The 15,613-nt window shown below is 38.6% G+C and overlaps 1 protein-coding gene across 1 annotated transcript in view; it reads right to left on the bottom strand.

Annotated features, from left to right (window-relative positions):
* LOC5577471 (ATP-binding cassette sub-family C member Sur) overlaps nucleotides 1-15,613 on the bottom strand; it is a 227,405-nt gene that overhangs the window by 136,122 nt on the left and 75,670 nt on the right. The window contains exons 5-7 of the mRNA XM_021845711.1: nucleotides 11,868-12,005; nucleotides 10,786-10,948; nucleotides 6,505-7,038 (exon numbers count right to left, since the gene is read on the bottom strand). Of these exons, the coding sequence (XP_021701403.1) occupies nucleotides 6,505-7,038; nucleotides 10,786-10,948; nucleotides 11,868-12,005 (835 nt within the window). The remainder of the gene's footprint in view (nucleotides 1-6,504; nucleotides 7,039-10,785; nucleotides 10,949-11,867; nucleotides 12,006-15,613) is intronic.

Raw genomic sequence — 15,613 nt, 5'->3', positions numbered from 1 at the left:
TTCAAGTGAGGAAGCAAAGTGTGCCGCCTATCGTGGTCAGTTGTTCCGAATTTGGAGGATTGAGGCAGGAGATCTTGAACTCCATTAGGGGAATCAATGTTCCCTTCCAAATCGCAAAGAAAGAAGACTATCGCGTTTTACCTGAAACTCTTAGAGTAAAGATGAATCGAAGCCAAACCTCAAATTTTCAAGAGCACAATTGTGGAGAACCGAACATCCGTTTGAGCTGAGGTTTGGCTTCAATTCATTTTCACCTTAAAGATCGCGAAGTTCTTCTCAAACATCTTGAAGAGAAGAAGCATTTTTTTTACTTATGACGACAAAACTGAACGTTTGTTCAAAGTCGTCTTGAAAGATCTCTCAAGTGACTATAAGTCATCTGAAGAGATCAAAAATGGATTATCCCCAGTCCAAGTAATTATTATGGAAAAGAGAACCTAATCTGTCAATCTTGAGAAAGGGCTTTCTCAAGAATATTATTTAGTTCACTTTAACAAAAAAAGATCTAAATAATATTAAGGCATGGGAACATTTCCAGAAACCTGGAGGAAATTACCAGAACCCCACTTAGTGCCGTCCGTGCCAAAAATGGGGTCATGATTAGCGTTGGGCAAATTTGACCAGAAAATCGATGTTACTAAATCGATTTGAATTCGATATGTCGAATCTATTCAACGATTTAATCGAAACAATTGAATCGATGTGTTGGAATTGATTCGATTTTCAAGCTTATATGAAAAAGTGCAAAAACAAGCTCTCAAAATAAAACGAAATTCAATTATTAAATTCCATCAATATAATAACGTTTGAAATTGGAAATTATACATTGAACGCTTCAAGGCCAGTTCATAACTGGGTTCATGGTTCATCAACTCATTAACAATTCTTATCAAATTAATCCTTTTGAATCGAAACAAAAAATCGAATGAAGAAAATCGATTAACTCGATTTTGAATACTCCTAACATCGATTCAAAAAATCGATTAATCGGAACGAAAAAATCGATGTTCGGAACATCGAACGTGCATATAGCAGTTATAGCATATAGCATATTTAAAACCTGGATCCAAACTTAAAAAAGATCCTAACTCTTTTGTTTTTCGTAATGATTGACTTGATGGGGCATGAGGGGGAGTTGCAATCATCATTCATAGGCGTATAAAACATCAACTGTTTTCGTCATTTGAAACTAACATTTTTGAAACTTTAGGTGTTTCTGTTGAAATATAGCTTGGTAAATATACTTTCATAGCTGCCTATTTGCCTTTTCAATGCGCTGGACAACAAGTTAATTTGCTTCAAACTGACTTGCGAAAATGTACTCGCAATAAGTCAAAATTGTTTGTCATTGGTGACTTTAATGCCAAACATTGGTCATGGAATAATTCACAAGGTAATTCCAATGGCAGAATTTTATTTGATGAGTGCTCTTCAGGATATTTCTCAATTCAATACCCTGATAGCACTACATGTTTTTCCTCTTCTAGAAATCCATCTACGATTGATTTGGTCTTAACCGACTCTAGTCATCTTTGTAGCCAATTAGTTACTTATGCTGATTTTGATTCTGATCATGTCCCTGTTACATTTCTAATATCTCATGAAGCGATTCTCGATCATATCTGCTCCACTTTCAATTATTTTCGAGCCAACTGGAATATATATATATATATGAATCATATATCGATAATCATTTTGATGTTAACATTCCTTTACAAAAAAAACTTGATATTGACAATGCTCTTGCAACTTTAAAAAATTCCATTGTTAAAGCCAGGGGCATTGCAATCCCAAAATGTGAAGTGAAATTTGAATCCCTGATTATAGACCACGATCTTAAGCTCTTGACCAGTCTTAAAAACGTGAGAAGAAGGCGATTTCAACGCACTCGCGATCCTGCTATGAAAATTATATGGCGGGATTTGCAGAAAGAAATCAAGAAACGTTTTGCACAATTAAGTAACAAAACTTTTGAAAATAAAATTTCTCAATTACTAGGGTCTAAGCCCTTTTGCAAATTATCCAAAAAAATTTAAAAATATCAGAAGCCAATACCAGCATTGAAAAAGGAAAACAAATTATTACTAACTAATTGCATAAAAGCTCAAAAACTAGATATACAGTGTGAAAGCGCGCAAAATTTAAATTAAGGACTTACTAGTCTATTAAAAAATCAAATTACTCAGGACTTCGAAAATATTCTCAATCAAGACAACGTTTTCGAAAATTCCTGGGAGACTGATTTGGAAGAAATAAGAACTATTATGAACAAAAAAAATCAAAAATATGAAAGCTCCTGGTGATGATGGAATTTTTAACATCCTTATCAAGAAACTTGGATTCAAAAAATTCCAGAAAATTAGAACATGTTCCAATTTTAATGAAACTTTCACAACTTGCTTATCATTATGATCTCTTACTGAGAAAAATATAAAGATGATCAAAACAAGTTGCATTTTTTCGAACAAATCATATTATTCCATTAATGCAGTTGAAAGAGCATTGGATGCTGAAAACATTGAAATGTTTAACAACTACCGAAAAGCTAAACATTACATATAATTTGCAATTGGATTAGATGGACAAATTGATGTGAAGATTTGCGAAAAAGTTACACGTCTTCTCAGTGAGAATCGAACTCACGACTCCCCGATCTCTAGTTGGGGCGCGTTAACCACTACGCCATGAGAGGACTCATGAACGCAGAAGTTAACCTGAATTCGATTTCAGCTCAATAATCACGTGGTCCTCTTTCGCAAAGTGCACCTCTTTCGGAAGAATTAGATGCCCATCCAAACACAACGCTTTCTATATATATCCAATGCCTAGCCCGAGAGCGCATTGTTTTTTAGATATAGGAATAGCACACTACACTAGCCAGCAACTGCGCTGGCTGAGGTTTCTATTGTGTGGGCTTCCAATGGGTCGCGACGTTCTCAAACGACCGGTTACGGAACATGAGTCCGTTGCTCGATAAATACTTGTTTTAATTATGAATCGTGGTTTACGGCCAACCAGCCGAGTGGAAGTTTAACAACTACCGAAAAGCTAAACATTACATATAATTTGCAATTGGATTAGATGGACAAATTGATGTGAAGATTTGCGAAAAAGTTACACGTCTTCTCAGTGAGAATCGAACTCACGACTCCCCGATCTCTAGTTGGGGCGCGTTAACCACTACGCCATGAGAGGACTCATGAACGCAGAAGTTAACCTGAATTCGATTTCAGCTCAATAATCACGTGGTCCTCTTTCGCAAAGTGCACCTCTTTCGGAAGAATTAGATGCCCATCCAAACACAACGCTTTCTATATATATCCAATGCCTAGCCCGAGAGCGCATTGTTTTTTAGATATAGGAATAGCACACTACACTAGCCAGCAACTGCGCTGGCTGAGGTTTCTATTGTGTGGGCTTCCAATGGGTCGCGACGTTCTCAAACGACCGGTTACGGAACATGAGTCCGTTGCTCGATAAATACTTGTTTTAATTATGAATCGTGGTTTACGGCCAACCAGCCGAGTGGAAGTTTAACAACTACCGAAAAGCTAAACATTACATATAATTTGCAATTGGATTAGATGGACAAATTGATGTGAAGATTTGCGAAAAAGTTACACGTCTTCTCAGTGAGAATCGAACTCACGACTCCCCGATCTCTAGTTGGGGCGCGTTAACCACTACGCCATGAGAGGACTCATGAACGCAGAAGTTAACCTGAATTCGATTTCAGCTCAATAATCACGTGGTCCTCTTTCGCAAAGTGCACCTCTTTCGGAAGAATTAGATGCCCATCCAAACACAACGCTTTCTATATATATCCAATGCCTAGCCCGAGAGCGCATTGTTTTTTAGATATAGGAATAGCACACTACACTAGCCAGCAACTGCGCTGGCTGAGGTTTCTATTGTGTGGGCTTCCAATGGGTCGCGACGTTCTCAAACTTCGGACTCATGTTCCGTAACCGGTCGTTTGAGAACGTCGCGACCCATTGGAAGCCCACACAATAGAAACCTCAGCCAGCGCAGTTGCTGGCTAGTGTAGTGTGCTATTCCTATATCTAAAAAACAATGCGCTCTCGGGCTAGGCATTGGATATATATAGAAAGCGTTGTGTTTGGATGGGCATCTAATTCTTCCGAAAGAGGTGCACTTTGCGAAAGAGGACCACGTGATTATTGAGCTGAAATCGAATTCAGGTTAACTTCTGCGTTCATGAGTCCTCTCATGGCGTAGTGGTTAACGCGCCCCAACTAGAGATCGGGGAGTCGTGAGTTCGATTCTCACTGAGAAGACGTGTAACTTTTTCGCAAATCTTCACATCAATTTGTCCATCTAATCCAATTGCAAATTATATGTAATGTTTAGCTTTTCGGTAGTTGTTAAACTTCCACTCGGCTGGTTGGCCGTAAACCACGATTCATAATTAAAACAAGTATTTATCGAGCAACGGACTCATGTTCCGTAACCGGTCGTTTGAGAACGTCGCGACCCATTGGAAGCCCACACAATAGAAACCTCAGCCAGCGCAGTTGCTGGCTAGTGTAGTGTGCTATTCCTATATCTAAAAAACAATGCGCTCTCGGGCTAGGCATTGGATATATATAGAAAGCGTTGTGTTTGGATGGGCATCTAATTCTTCCGAAAGAGGTGCACTTTGCGAAAGAGGACCACGTGATTATTGAGCTGAAATCGAATTCAGGTTAACTTCTGCGTTCATGAGTCCTCTCATGGCGTAGTGGTTAACGCGCCCCAACTAGAGATCGGGGAGTCGTGAGTTCGATTCTCACTGAGAAGACGTGTAACTTTTTCGCAAATCTTCACATCAATTTGTCCATCTAATCCAATTGCAAATTATATGTAATGTTTAGCTTTTCGGTAGTTGTTAAACTTCCACTCGGCTGGTTGGCCGTAAACCACGATTCATAATTAAAACAAGTATTTATCGAGCAACGGACTCATGTTCCGTAACCGGTCGTTTGAGAACGTCGCGACCCATTGGAAGCCCACACAATAGAAACCTCAGCCAGCGCAGTTGCTGGCTAGTGTAGTGTGCTATTCCTATATCTAAAAAACAATGCGCTCTCGGGCTAGGCATTGGATATATATAGAAAGCGTTGTGTTTGGATGGGCATCTAATTCTTCCGAAAGAGGTGCACTTTGCGAAAGAGGACCACGTGATTATTGAGCTGAAATCGAATTCAGGTTAACTTCTGCGTTCATGAGTCCTCTCATGGCGTAGTGGTTAACGCGCCCCAACTAGAGATCGGGGAGTCGTGAGTTCGATTCTCACTGAGAAGACGTGTAACTTTTTCGCAAATCTTCACATCAATTTGTCCATCTAATCCAATTGCAAATTATATGTAATGTTTAGCTTTTCGGTAGTTGTTAAACTTCCACTCGGCTGGTTGGCCGTAAACCACGATTCATAATTAAAACAAGTATTTATCGAGCAACGGACTCATGTTCCGTAACCGGTCGTTTGAGAACGTCGCGACCCATTGGAAGCCCACACAATAGAAACCTCAGCCAGCGCAGTTGCTGGCTAGTGTAGTGTGCTATTCCTATATCTAAAAAACAATGCGCTCTCGGGCTAGGCATTGGATATATATAGAAAGCGTTGTGTTTGGATGGGCATCTAATTCTTCCGAAAGAGGTGCACTTTGCGAAAGAGGACCACGTGATTATTGAGCTGAAATCGAATTCAGGTTAACTTCTGCGTTCATGAGTCCTCTCATGGCGTAGTGGTTAACGCGCCCCAACTAGAGATCGGGGAGTCGTGAGTTCGATTCTCACTGAGAAGACGTGTAACTTTTTCGCAAATCTTCACATCAATTTGTCCATCTAATCCAATTGCAAATTATATGTAATGTTTAGCTTTTCGGTAGTTGTTAAACTTCCACTCGGCTGGTTGGCCGTAAACCACGATTCATAATTAAAACAAGTATTGAAATGTTGAAAACTGAACTCAACTCAATTTTGACAAAAATGCAGATGGGACTGACTTGCGATTCACAGCAATGTCAAGTCGTTACAATCTTCTATTGCCACGATTAATGTGTTATATATTTAGGTTAAGTTAGGTTAAGTAAATTGAAAGCATTTTTTATTTGTTATAAGCAGATGAAAACAACTCACCTATAAAAAAAAAATCTGAACTGAAATCTGAATGTAATATTAATGAAAGCTTAAATTAGTTTTACCAAATTAGGATGACCAATATATACCACAGAACACCTAGATATAGGAAATGAATGTAATGTTTTGAATGATACTAATAAAGAATTTTTAATTAAAAAAAAACAACATATTTTTCAGTTATTATGCCATACAAACCGAGATTTTCTTATATTATTTTAGTTTTTTATTTATATCTACCTTAAATCATGCAAATAACATATTTGGACATTGAAACATTCTGTTTCAATTACATTCATTTGCAATTCTCCTCTACCCAGATACCTACCTACGTTTCATTTCGTTCGTGTACCCCATACTCACCACATTCCGGTAGATCAAAGCACTCGAAGTGCATAGCACCTTCCTGCTCCCATTTGGTGTCTTCTTCCTCCTCCTCCACCACCTCCTCCTCCTCGTCGAGCACCACATCCTTCGCAAAGCTCTCATCACCATTATCCTCCCGGTCGCGGATTACGGCAACTTTGCCCAGTAGTGGTTGTTTGCCCCTCCGGTTCAAATTTCGCCTCCCGCTGCTTTCCCTTCGAACCACATCCAGCGAAGGACGACCGGACGGCCGCGCAAGGATCGTTCGTACTTCCGGCCTGCGAAGAAACACCTCCAGACGCCCGGTGCTTACCACCGCCGATAGGATAATCGGAATCGTGATTGGAAAGATAAACAGTGGCACCGTCAGTTGGTTAAACAGTGCCAACGAAGCAAACAAACGGGCAGCGGTAAATTCGATCCTTCCGTCTCCGGCTGAAGACTCCGCCGAACTTCCGCCGTGCTCCAAGTGGATGAAAACGGCCACCGTCACGAACGTTATCAACACCGAGGATATATGCGTGAGCAGCACTGAAATCGGATTTACGGCGGTGGGTGGTTGAGAGAGAGTGGAAAAAAAATCGGAAAATATGAGAACACGGCTTGTTATGGCTTTCCAGTCACGGGTAACTTTTTAATTAGACTTTTGGGATTTATGCGGGGGTGTTTAAGAGGATGCCATTTTTTATTCAATAACGGTTTGGGAGGCGGAAAAATGGACCATGAATAAGGTGGCTTTAATCAATTAGATGGATGCAAATTGAATATTGACGTTCGGCAACAAGAGGGCAGGAGAATGAAGGCTTTAAACCTAGTTAGTTATACATTGTGTGAATACGGTAGATTTCATCAAGTCGAATCTACACGGAGAAATATTTTTACCTAATTTTTGAGTTTACTTTACCCAAAATTAAGTATATCGATTATAGTTTCAACCCAAAATCTCTCGGTTTTCTCTTTCTCCCACACGAATGTTGTCAAAAATAGAGAGAGCTGCATCTACCCACTGGGGGTACTTTGGCCCAATAAGCCAAATTTGGGTAAATGCAACTTTTCTTATGTTTGGGTCGAAAGAACTCAATTTTGCGTTAAATCAACCCAAAATTGAGTATATTTTTATAATGGAATTAAAGCCAAACTACCTAGTGGGGACCTTGGAAATATAGCCAAAATTGAGTTATTGGGCTCAACTATGGAATTGCGTTGAAACAACCAAAAATTGAGTTGAATTCCGTCTCCGTGTAGTACACGACACTGAAGACAGCCTTACCAGGTCCGTCCCACTCGGGCTCAGATTGAGTACCACTTCTAGTACTGCATTTGGTCCCTCGGTAGTGCAAAAGGTACCCAAGTTTGACAGATCGCAGTACACTTTTCACGGCATTCTAGATTATCTTATGAGCCACAAAATTTTAGGCAACTGCAAGGGACATGGGGGTCTTTAATTTGTCTTTGGCCTTACTACTGAGATCGACATACGCGTATCTGTGAAAGGATACAAACTCTAGTGGAAATACAGTCGCCTCTCCACATCTCGATATCGAAGGGACCATCGAGATAGGGAGAGATCGAGACATAGAACAAATTTTTAATGAATACTAGATTGAAAATCACTCCGTTACCAGGAAAATCAAAAACAAACAGACGTAATTTCGTCTTCGCAAATTGGTTTGAATCCCTAAAATCTAGTCTAGTAACCATTGATAATGGGCATATTGACATACGGAGAGAAAATCGGGAATGAAAATTACATCGAGATAGGGAGATATCGAAGATAAGGAGGATATCGAGATATGGAGAGTGAAAACAGGTCCGTCGCACTCGGGCTCAGATTGGGTACCACTTCTAGTACTGCATTTGGTCCCTCGTGCATCCGTAATAGACTGTTTAGCGAGAACCACAGAGCCTAAACCCCATTAGCATCCCTAATAGCCAGGGTAAGTGAAAGTTTCTAGCTTTCCAAGAAGTGCGATGAAAAAAGAAGATAGTCAGGCTACTTAAGAAACTCATGCTTCGGTCAACTCAAGGTCGAGGCTTGTTATCGCACATCAAATTCAAAATGAAGAACAGAATTCAGTCAATTCTGTTAACCTTGTATGGGTACCTGGCCGTCCTTCCATCGCAAGATATGAAATGCTTGATGAGTTAGCTCGCAATGTAGCATCGCATAACTTGCAGTTATTACAATTTCCAAGTGCTGGATGAAGCTCCAGATCAATTAATGGGCGACAACTCAGCATAAGTAGTACAGGAATAGTTTGGAGCCGGGTCGTCAAGCATAATTGTACATTTTAGCCATCTCCGAAGGTGGCAACGTATTTAACAAAAACGTTAAAGCAGATCTTGGTCAGAGCATTGACTGATCACTGCCGACACAGCTTGACAAGTATTTAGCGTATTAATTAAATTGCGCAAATGTTTACCGTTCTGATTCATTTGAGTACGATAGCTATTGAACTGCATAACAAAATCTTATACGATTAAACATCAATTTACGATTTTTGACAAAACGTGTCATCTACAAAAACTGAGGTCCATATCTATCTTGTATCTATATAAATAAAAATGGAGTGCTGTTTGTATGTCACGAAATGGCTTGAGAACGGGATGTCGGATTTTGAAAATTCTTCCATAGTTATGTTCCTGAAGTGTTCCGACGTGTTTGTGTATATAAAAAGCAAATGATATTTAACGGGAAAGTTGAAAAAAAAAACAGAATTGAACGGAACCTCAATTTTTCACGGGGCGTTTCAAGGCGTTTTTCAACAGCCTACTTGATGGCAAGACGAAGTTTGCCGGGACCACTAGTTTTCATATAAATAAGAGAAACAACTTTTTATTTTGAAAAATAATGACATTGATGTATGATTTTTATTCAATGATTATACTATTTAAGTTTTGCTTTCCGTGAGCTATCCAGAATTCGAATCAAATTGTCCGTAATATTATGCAAATATGAGGTTCGTCCGGAATAAGAATCATGTAAAGGCTTACTAATTTCTGTTAATTCTAGGTAAATCAAGCTGTGGAATCTGCATATTCACCTACCATTTAAATGATAACTTATTTAAGCTTGGAATCATTCAAAACGTTTGAATTTATATGCTGTTCAATCGATTCAACATCCTGAGGACTTAAGTGTCCATAATATGAGTCAAAGGGGTCATGCACAAATTATGTCACGCTCCAAGGGGGGGAGGGGGTCGAGCCAAGTGTAACAAGCCTTACAAAATTTTCAGAGGACTCATACAAAAAGTGTGACAAAGGGGGGGGGGGGAGGGGGTCAAAAAAGTTGAAATTTAGCGTGACATAATTTGTGTACCATCCCAAAACGGTAATCTTTTGATTCATATTCCGAGAACTTAAGTCCAACAGTGACCTCAAATGCATCTGATGAACATTAATTAGCTGATATTGTCTGTTTCATTCACAACAAAACGCGCCGCCAACTTTCGAACAGACTGAAAAAAATCATCGCCAGCAAACCAATCAAAGGAGGTGCTTTGCTTTTGTGTTGGCAAGACTGGGGAAACGTCAAATGCCAGAAAATAAATCAAAGGAGGTGATTTGCCATTGTGTTGGTAAGACTGGTGTAACGTCAAATTCACAGCGGTTGCTTGGCTGGCGACGATTTTGGCGACGGTTTCACCGGCGACGATTACAAATCATCGCGTCCGATAGGGTGCAAAATTTACAATATTTGTGAAAATTTCAATTTCTTTGCAAAACTTAAATAATATATATTTGGTGTACCGATAATAATATTGATTCAAATAGACCATTTCCGTGAAAAAATTTTATTGGCTCATATGCTTCCTGTCAATTTACTGAACAAACTTTCTTAAGGAACCGATATGTTTTGGAGCCTTTAACTATTAGAAAACAATGAAAAACTTGCGGTCCGGTAGTTCACCCCTCGGTCCCCTACAATTTGTTTCACCTCGAAAAAATGCAAACCCCTTTTTCCCCTATAGTTTTGACACCACGATGTGATGAATTTATGATTAGCTTTCCAACATGAATTAAAAAAAAATGTTAGCATGTTTAGAAAGATCTACCTTCATTTCTTCCTCGGCCTTATTCAAATCAGAAAAATAAGCTAATCAAAAGCAATATGGGTGTCTCAGCACAGTATTTATAATATAAAATAATAAAGAACAATCTTTATTCATTATTGTAGTTCGAAAAAGTAAGCTACTTCCAATCAAGTATACCAATATAGAAAGAAACCTTTCGCCCCCGTACAACAATAAAAAACGATCCGAGTTCATCACTTACTCATCATTGTCCAATAGCACGAGTCCCAGTCCAGATGCTTAAGCTCCTTCCGACGGGCTTTGGAAATCTTCTCCCGGAACACCCCCTCCCAGGCACTGAGTTTAATTAATTTTATTCCCAGCAATACTTCATTGATCCGTCTGAGCCGCTCGTCCGTACATTCCTGCAACGAGATTCGTAGGGTTAGTTGGGCAGAGCTAGTGTAGGCCTAAGACAAGACGTGACAGGTCAAAGTACAAAAACGAAACCAATTGCCTGTCAAAAAAGACCACTTCTCATTGGTTGTTTTGGCAAAAGCCTACTTTCACATCGTTGAGTTGGATTGCAACAGGGCACTTTGTTGCTAGCCCGGCCGTGTTGCTAGTTCATGGATTAAAGTTTGCATCAAATGTTTGGGAATTTTTCATGGAATCATTTTGTTTTTTAATCTACTTATATTCGATATCAAGTTCAAATCATGTGGTCATACAATACCAAAACATATAAAAAATACCTAATTTAGACCAATATAATGGATTTTGTGTAAATTTTCTCTAAAAATATCGCCAGTTTTGAATTTTAACCTGAATTTTAAAAAATATAAAATCCTCTATTGTAGTAAATGAATGAAACGTGCAAGAAACAATCAAATTACGCACAATGATATTTGAATTTGTTCACAAGATTTGCTTAAAAAGGATACTGGTAGCACTGGCAATTGTATCGTCAAGGTTATCGGCTGAAAAACAACGGGGCAGTCTTAGTTGAGCTATCACGTCCTGTCCTAGGTGTAGGCGGAAGGTTCGTAGGATTCAGTAAAATGCAATTAATGATTGTCACCCGAAAGAGTGGAAAAGACTATCAATGGAAGTAAATGTAAAGAAGGGAAATAATGTCAGAGATGCTTTATGCAACGTGAAAGTGAATACCTCTTAGGATCGTTCATTGTGAAAGGTATGTATATGAGACCATTTGTTATAACTTTTCACATACAGCGGGTGAGCTTTCGTTGATGTGAAAAATTTTTCCTTTAATGATGGGTAGTTGGAAAGTTTTTAATACAATGGGTGGCTTGTTAAGAGCTTAATTGCACAGTACCTTACCGAGGTTTTCTTTGAGTTGGCCGACATATATTTTCCAATTACAAATTGCAGAGGAGTCATCGTGATGATGCATACGAAAGATCCAATAATGGTGCTGACACCCAGCAAGCGATAGAGAAGGTACATCACTACGCCAATCTGTGAAAAGATAAAATTATCATGCTTGTAAATTTGGTAATTTAAAGTTTTATAGGTAGTTAAAAATGAATAATTAAGGGGGCAGGATCCGTCATTGATTTCGGAATTTTCAAAAGCAGTTTTTTCGTTCAAAATCAAAATAAAATACAGGAAAATGTGTTCACTGTATTCAATTCTCCAACCGAAACACATTGAACACATTTTCATCGAATAATTTTTAGTTTTGAACAGAAAAAATGCTTTTGAAGTTTCGATGATGACGATGATTACGATGACGGAGCGTTGATCGTTAAGCCGTATCTGCCTAGCAAATGTAATACAAAAATTGGTTTCAGCAATTCTTGACTGACTAACTTCGTTTTAGGTTCGAATGGAATCGTCTATGGATGTCTTGTTTTTCGAGGGTTATTGGTATTTCAGGAAATGTATATAGGTTCAACCTGTTTGTATATTTTCCAATACAGAAGTCATGTTAAAACTAAATTAAACACTGAGACCAGCTTTGGCCGTGAGTATTTCTTCGATTATTTATAGTACCTTCTTAGAGTGGTACGTTTCGTTTAACTTTTAGTTGAAATTTGACAGCGGGATAGTTATTTCTTCTCCGGTAAAAAATAACCCTGCTCTGGAGCATGGTTAAACTTGACAGTTTGAAAGTTATTTTCTGCTCCAGTGAATTTGAGAATAACTAATCATCTGTCAACGTTGTTCTGAAATAACTATTCGACTATAAAAGCTAAAATGGGTCGACCACGAAGTCCAGTTTAACCATTTGAGGGGGGAATAACTATCGAAATGTCAAATTTTAACTAATAGTTCAACAAATTGGTGAAACGGTTCACAACCTTAGAACCGGCCTAGTTTATTTTTCTTCTAAACTGTCGAATTTTGAGTGTAAAAACTCATCATCTTCAAAAGCCTACTCAGACATGGTCGTGAGAAATCATTTGTAGGATATTGTCCATTTAGGCCCAGTGACTTTGATGTGAACCAGATTTTTTTGATCTTCTGTGGTATACCCGTGTTCTTCCTTCAATGCATGTTGGTCAACTGTATTATTGTTCGTTTTGTTGACGAATAGATTGTCCTGCAAATTTTCAAAGTGGGGAAATAAATACTCACACGTCTGTTTATATGGCAATTTAGTAGAAGCACGCACCTTGCATGCAATGCACAATCCAACAGTGTACGTTACATGTGCGTTACGTGTTGGTTTAGTTAGCTATGACGCCATCCAATATATGGCAAACATGGTGGGAGAATATTTTGATGGGACAAAATTTTTTAGGTGTGAGTCTATTGGAGGGCAAAATCTCCAATACTATGGACCAATGCATGAGTTCACTATTCGACGTTTTAGCGGTACCGCATTATTTATGTGACCATGGAAACCAGTGAATTCGGCACCGCTCATACGTCAAATTAGTGAACTCGTGCATCGGTCCATTGAGAAATAATGAAGTAATGGTTTTTTAAACAATCATTGGGGATTTTGCCCTCCAATAGACTCACACCTAAAAAATGTGGTCCCACTAAAATATTCTCTCACCATTTTTGCCACATATTGGATGGCGTCGTAGCTAACAAAACCAACACGTAACGTACATTGTTGGATTGTGTATTGAATGCAAGGTGCGTGCTTCTGCTAAATTGCCATATAAACAGACGTGTGAGTATTTATTTCCCCACGTTGAAAATTTGCAGGACAATCTATTCGTCAACAAAACGAACAATATCATTCTTAAGTATTTTGCATAGAGCCTCTTCAGGAAAAGATACCACTATTTATACCTTTTGTAGAAAGCAGTTTGTCACCATCAAGCTCTCAAAAGCGGCATCAGGTTTGTCCACTAAGCTGGTAAAATGATACTGATTTTGACCATGCATCGGCACTCTATTGAACTATTGCTTCTACTTATACGGTCCAAAGCCATTTTTTGTTACTATGAACAGGTTTCATCACATTAGACATTCCTTAAACAAGAAGCTTGAACTCGGAAAGAACTCGTCTCATGAATTGAAACCAGCCTCAGATGCTGATTTAATCATTTTTCCACTTCGACCTCCTCATCTTCTAGGACAAATAGGTGGGGCTTAGTGGCTTGTTACTCTCTTATACTCTTCCAACCTAACTTATAATTATTAATAAGAACAGATACAGCAAGATCTTACCAGGTGATCTACCCGCGTTAAGGATTGTCTATTAATTACTAAGGGGTTATGGGGGGTTCAAAAGTAACATAGAGGTTGAATATTGACAAAAAAAGCACCAAGACAAAAAATGATGTAGCAGATAAACTACACGTCGACTCTTGTTGGTGTCTTCAGCGCATTTGGTCCTTTCGCTGAAAACGATTCTACCCCGTTTGGCATAAGGTCGTTTGGCATAAGGTCATTAGCGTTAGCAATTATACGGTACACTTCGCGATACACTAGATAACACTAACACACGGAAGAGGACAGTATCGTTGCTGAAGTAAATTGCCGCGTCTTATTCGCTTCTACAATAGGATAACGACTGTTTATTTCGTTCTTAAACGCTAACAGTTGGCGCTAGCGGCAAAAAGTACAGACAACAACCTTTCGAACATTCAGTTTCTCTCACTGGCCACCACGCAAAGACACTGATGTTTTTATTCCATTCACTGATCGCGCTACGCTGGATTCTCAAAATTCTGAAAAAGAGCCATCTATTGCCTTTTCAGTTTTGAATATCGCCTTATTCTATGAATTGAAAACGAGTGAAATAGTCACACTATTATTGTTCAAATAACTGTTAATTTACTTGCACCAGCCGATTTGCAATAGCATTAGCCGAATTGAAATGATGCGCGGAACCGAAAAAACGTGACAGTAGGTTTCAAGGCCATTTGGCTTAAGGTTATTTGGATTTTTACCAAGCTTGGCACCATTGAGCACATAGCAAAAAATTTCTGATTAGTTCTCAGCAGACTAGGAAGAGTACAAGACATTGACCATAAATGCAGAACGCAATTTTGATTGCGTTTTTATCTTAATGTTTTAACCTAAGTAAACTGAAAAAAGTCTAATATACAGAAAACTTTAAAATAAAACAAATGAAATCCTGTGTAAAGATTTCAATTGAATTAAATTAAAGTTTTGCGAAAAATTTACACGTCTTCTCAGTGAGAATCTAGGCTAGGCATGGGTATACATAGATAGCGTTGTGTTTGGATGGGCATCTAATTCTTCCGAAAGAGGTGCACTTTGCGAAAAAGGACCACGTGATTATTGAGATGAAAATCGAATTCAGGTTAACTTCTGCGTTCATGAGTCCTCTCATGGCGTAGGGGTAACGCGCCCTAACTAGAGATCAGGGAGTCGTGAGTTCGATTCTCACTGAGAAGACGTGTAACTTTTTCGCAAAACTTCACATCAATTTGTCCATTTAATCCAATTGCAAAGTATATGTAATGTTTAGCTTTTCGGTAGTTGATAGAATAACTAGATTATTTTTAGATTTCAGTACTGAGATTCTGATGTAAAATTCAAAAGTCTCAGAGATTCTTACAGAAATACACCTTCTCAAAGATACCAAAATAATTTCAAAAGATCAATAACCTAATCAAATACCGAATTTTTATTAG

The sequence above is a fragment of the Aedes aegypti genome, chromosome 2 (assembly GCF_002204515.2).
Source record: "Aedes aegypti strain LVP_AGWG chromosome 2, AaegL5.0 Primary Assembly, whole genome shotgun sequence".
Taxonomy (NCBI): Eukaryota; Metazoa; Arthropoda; class Insecta; order Diptera; family Culicidae; genus Aedes; species Aedes aegypti.
Note: the sequence above shows the minus strand (reverse complement) of the source record. Positions and strands in the feature narration are given on the sequence as shown.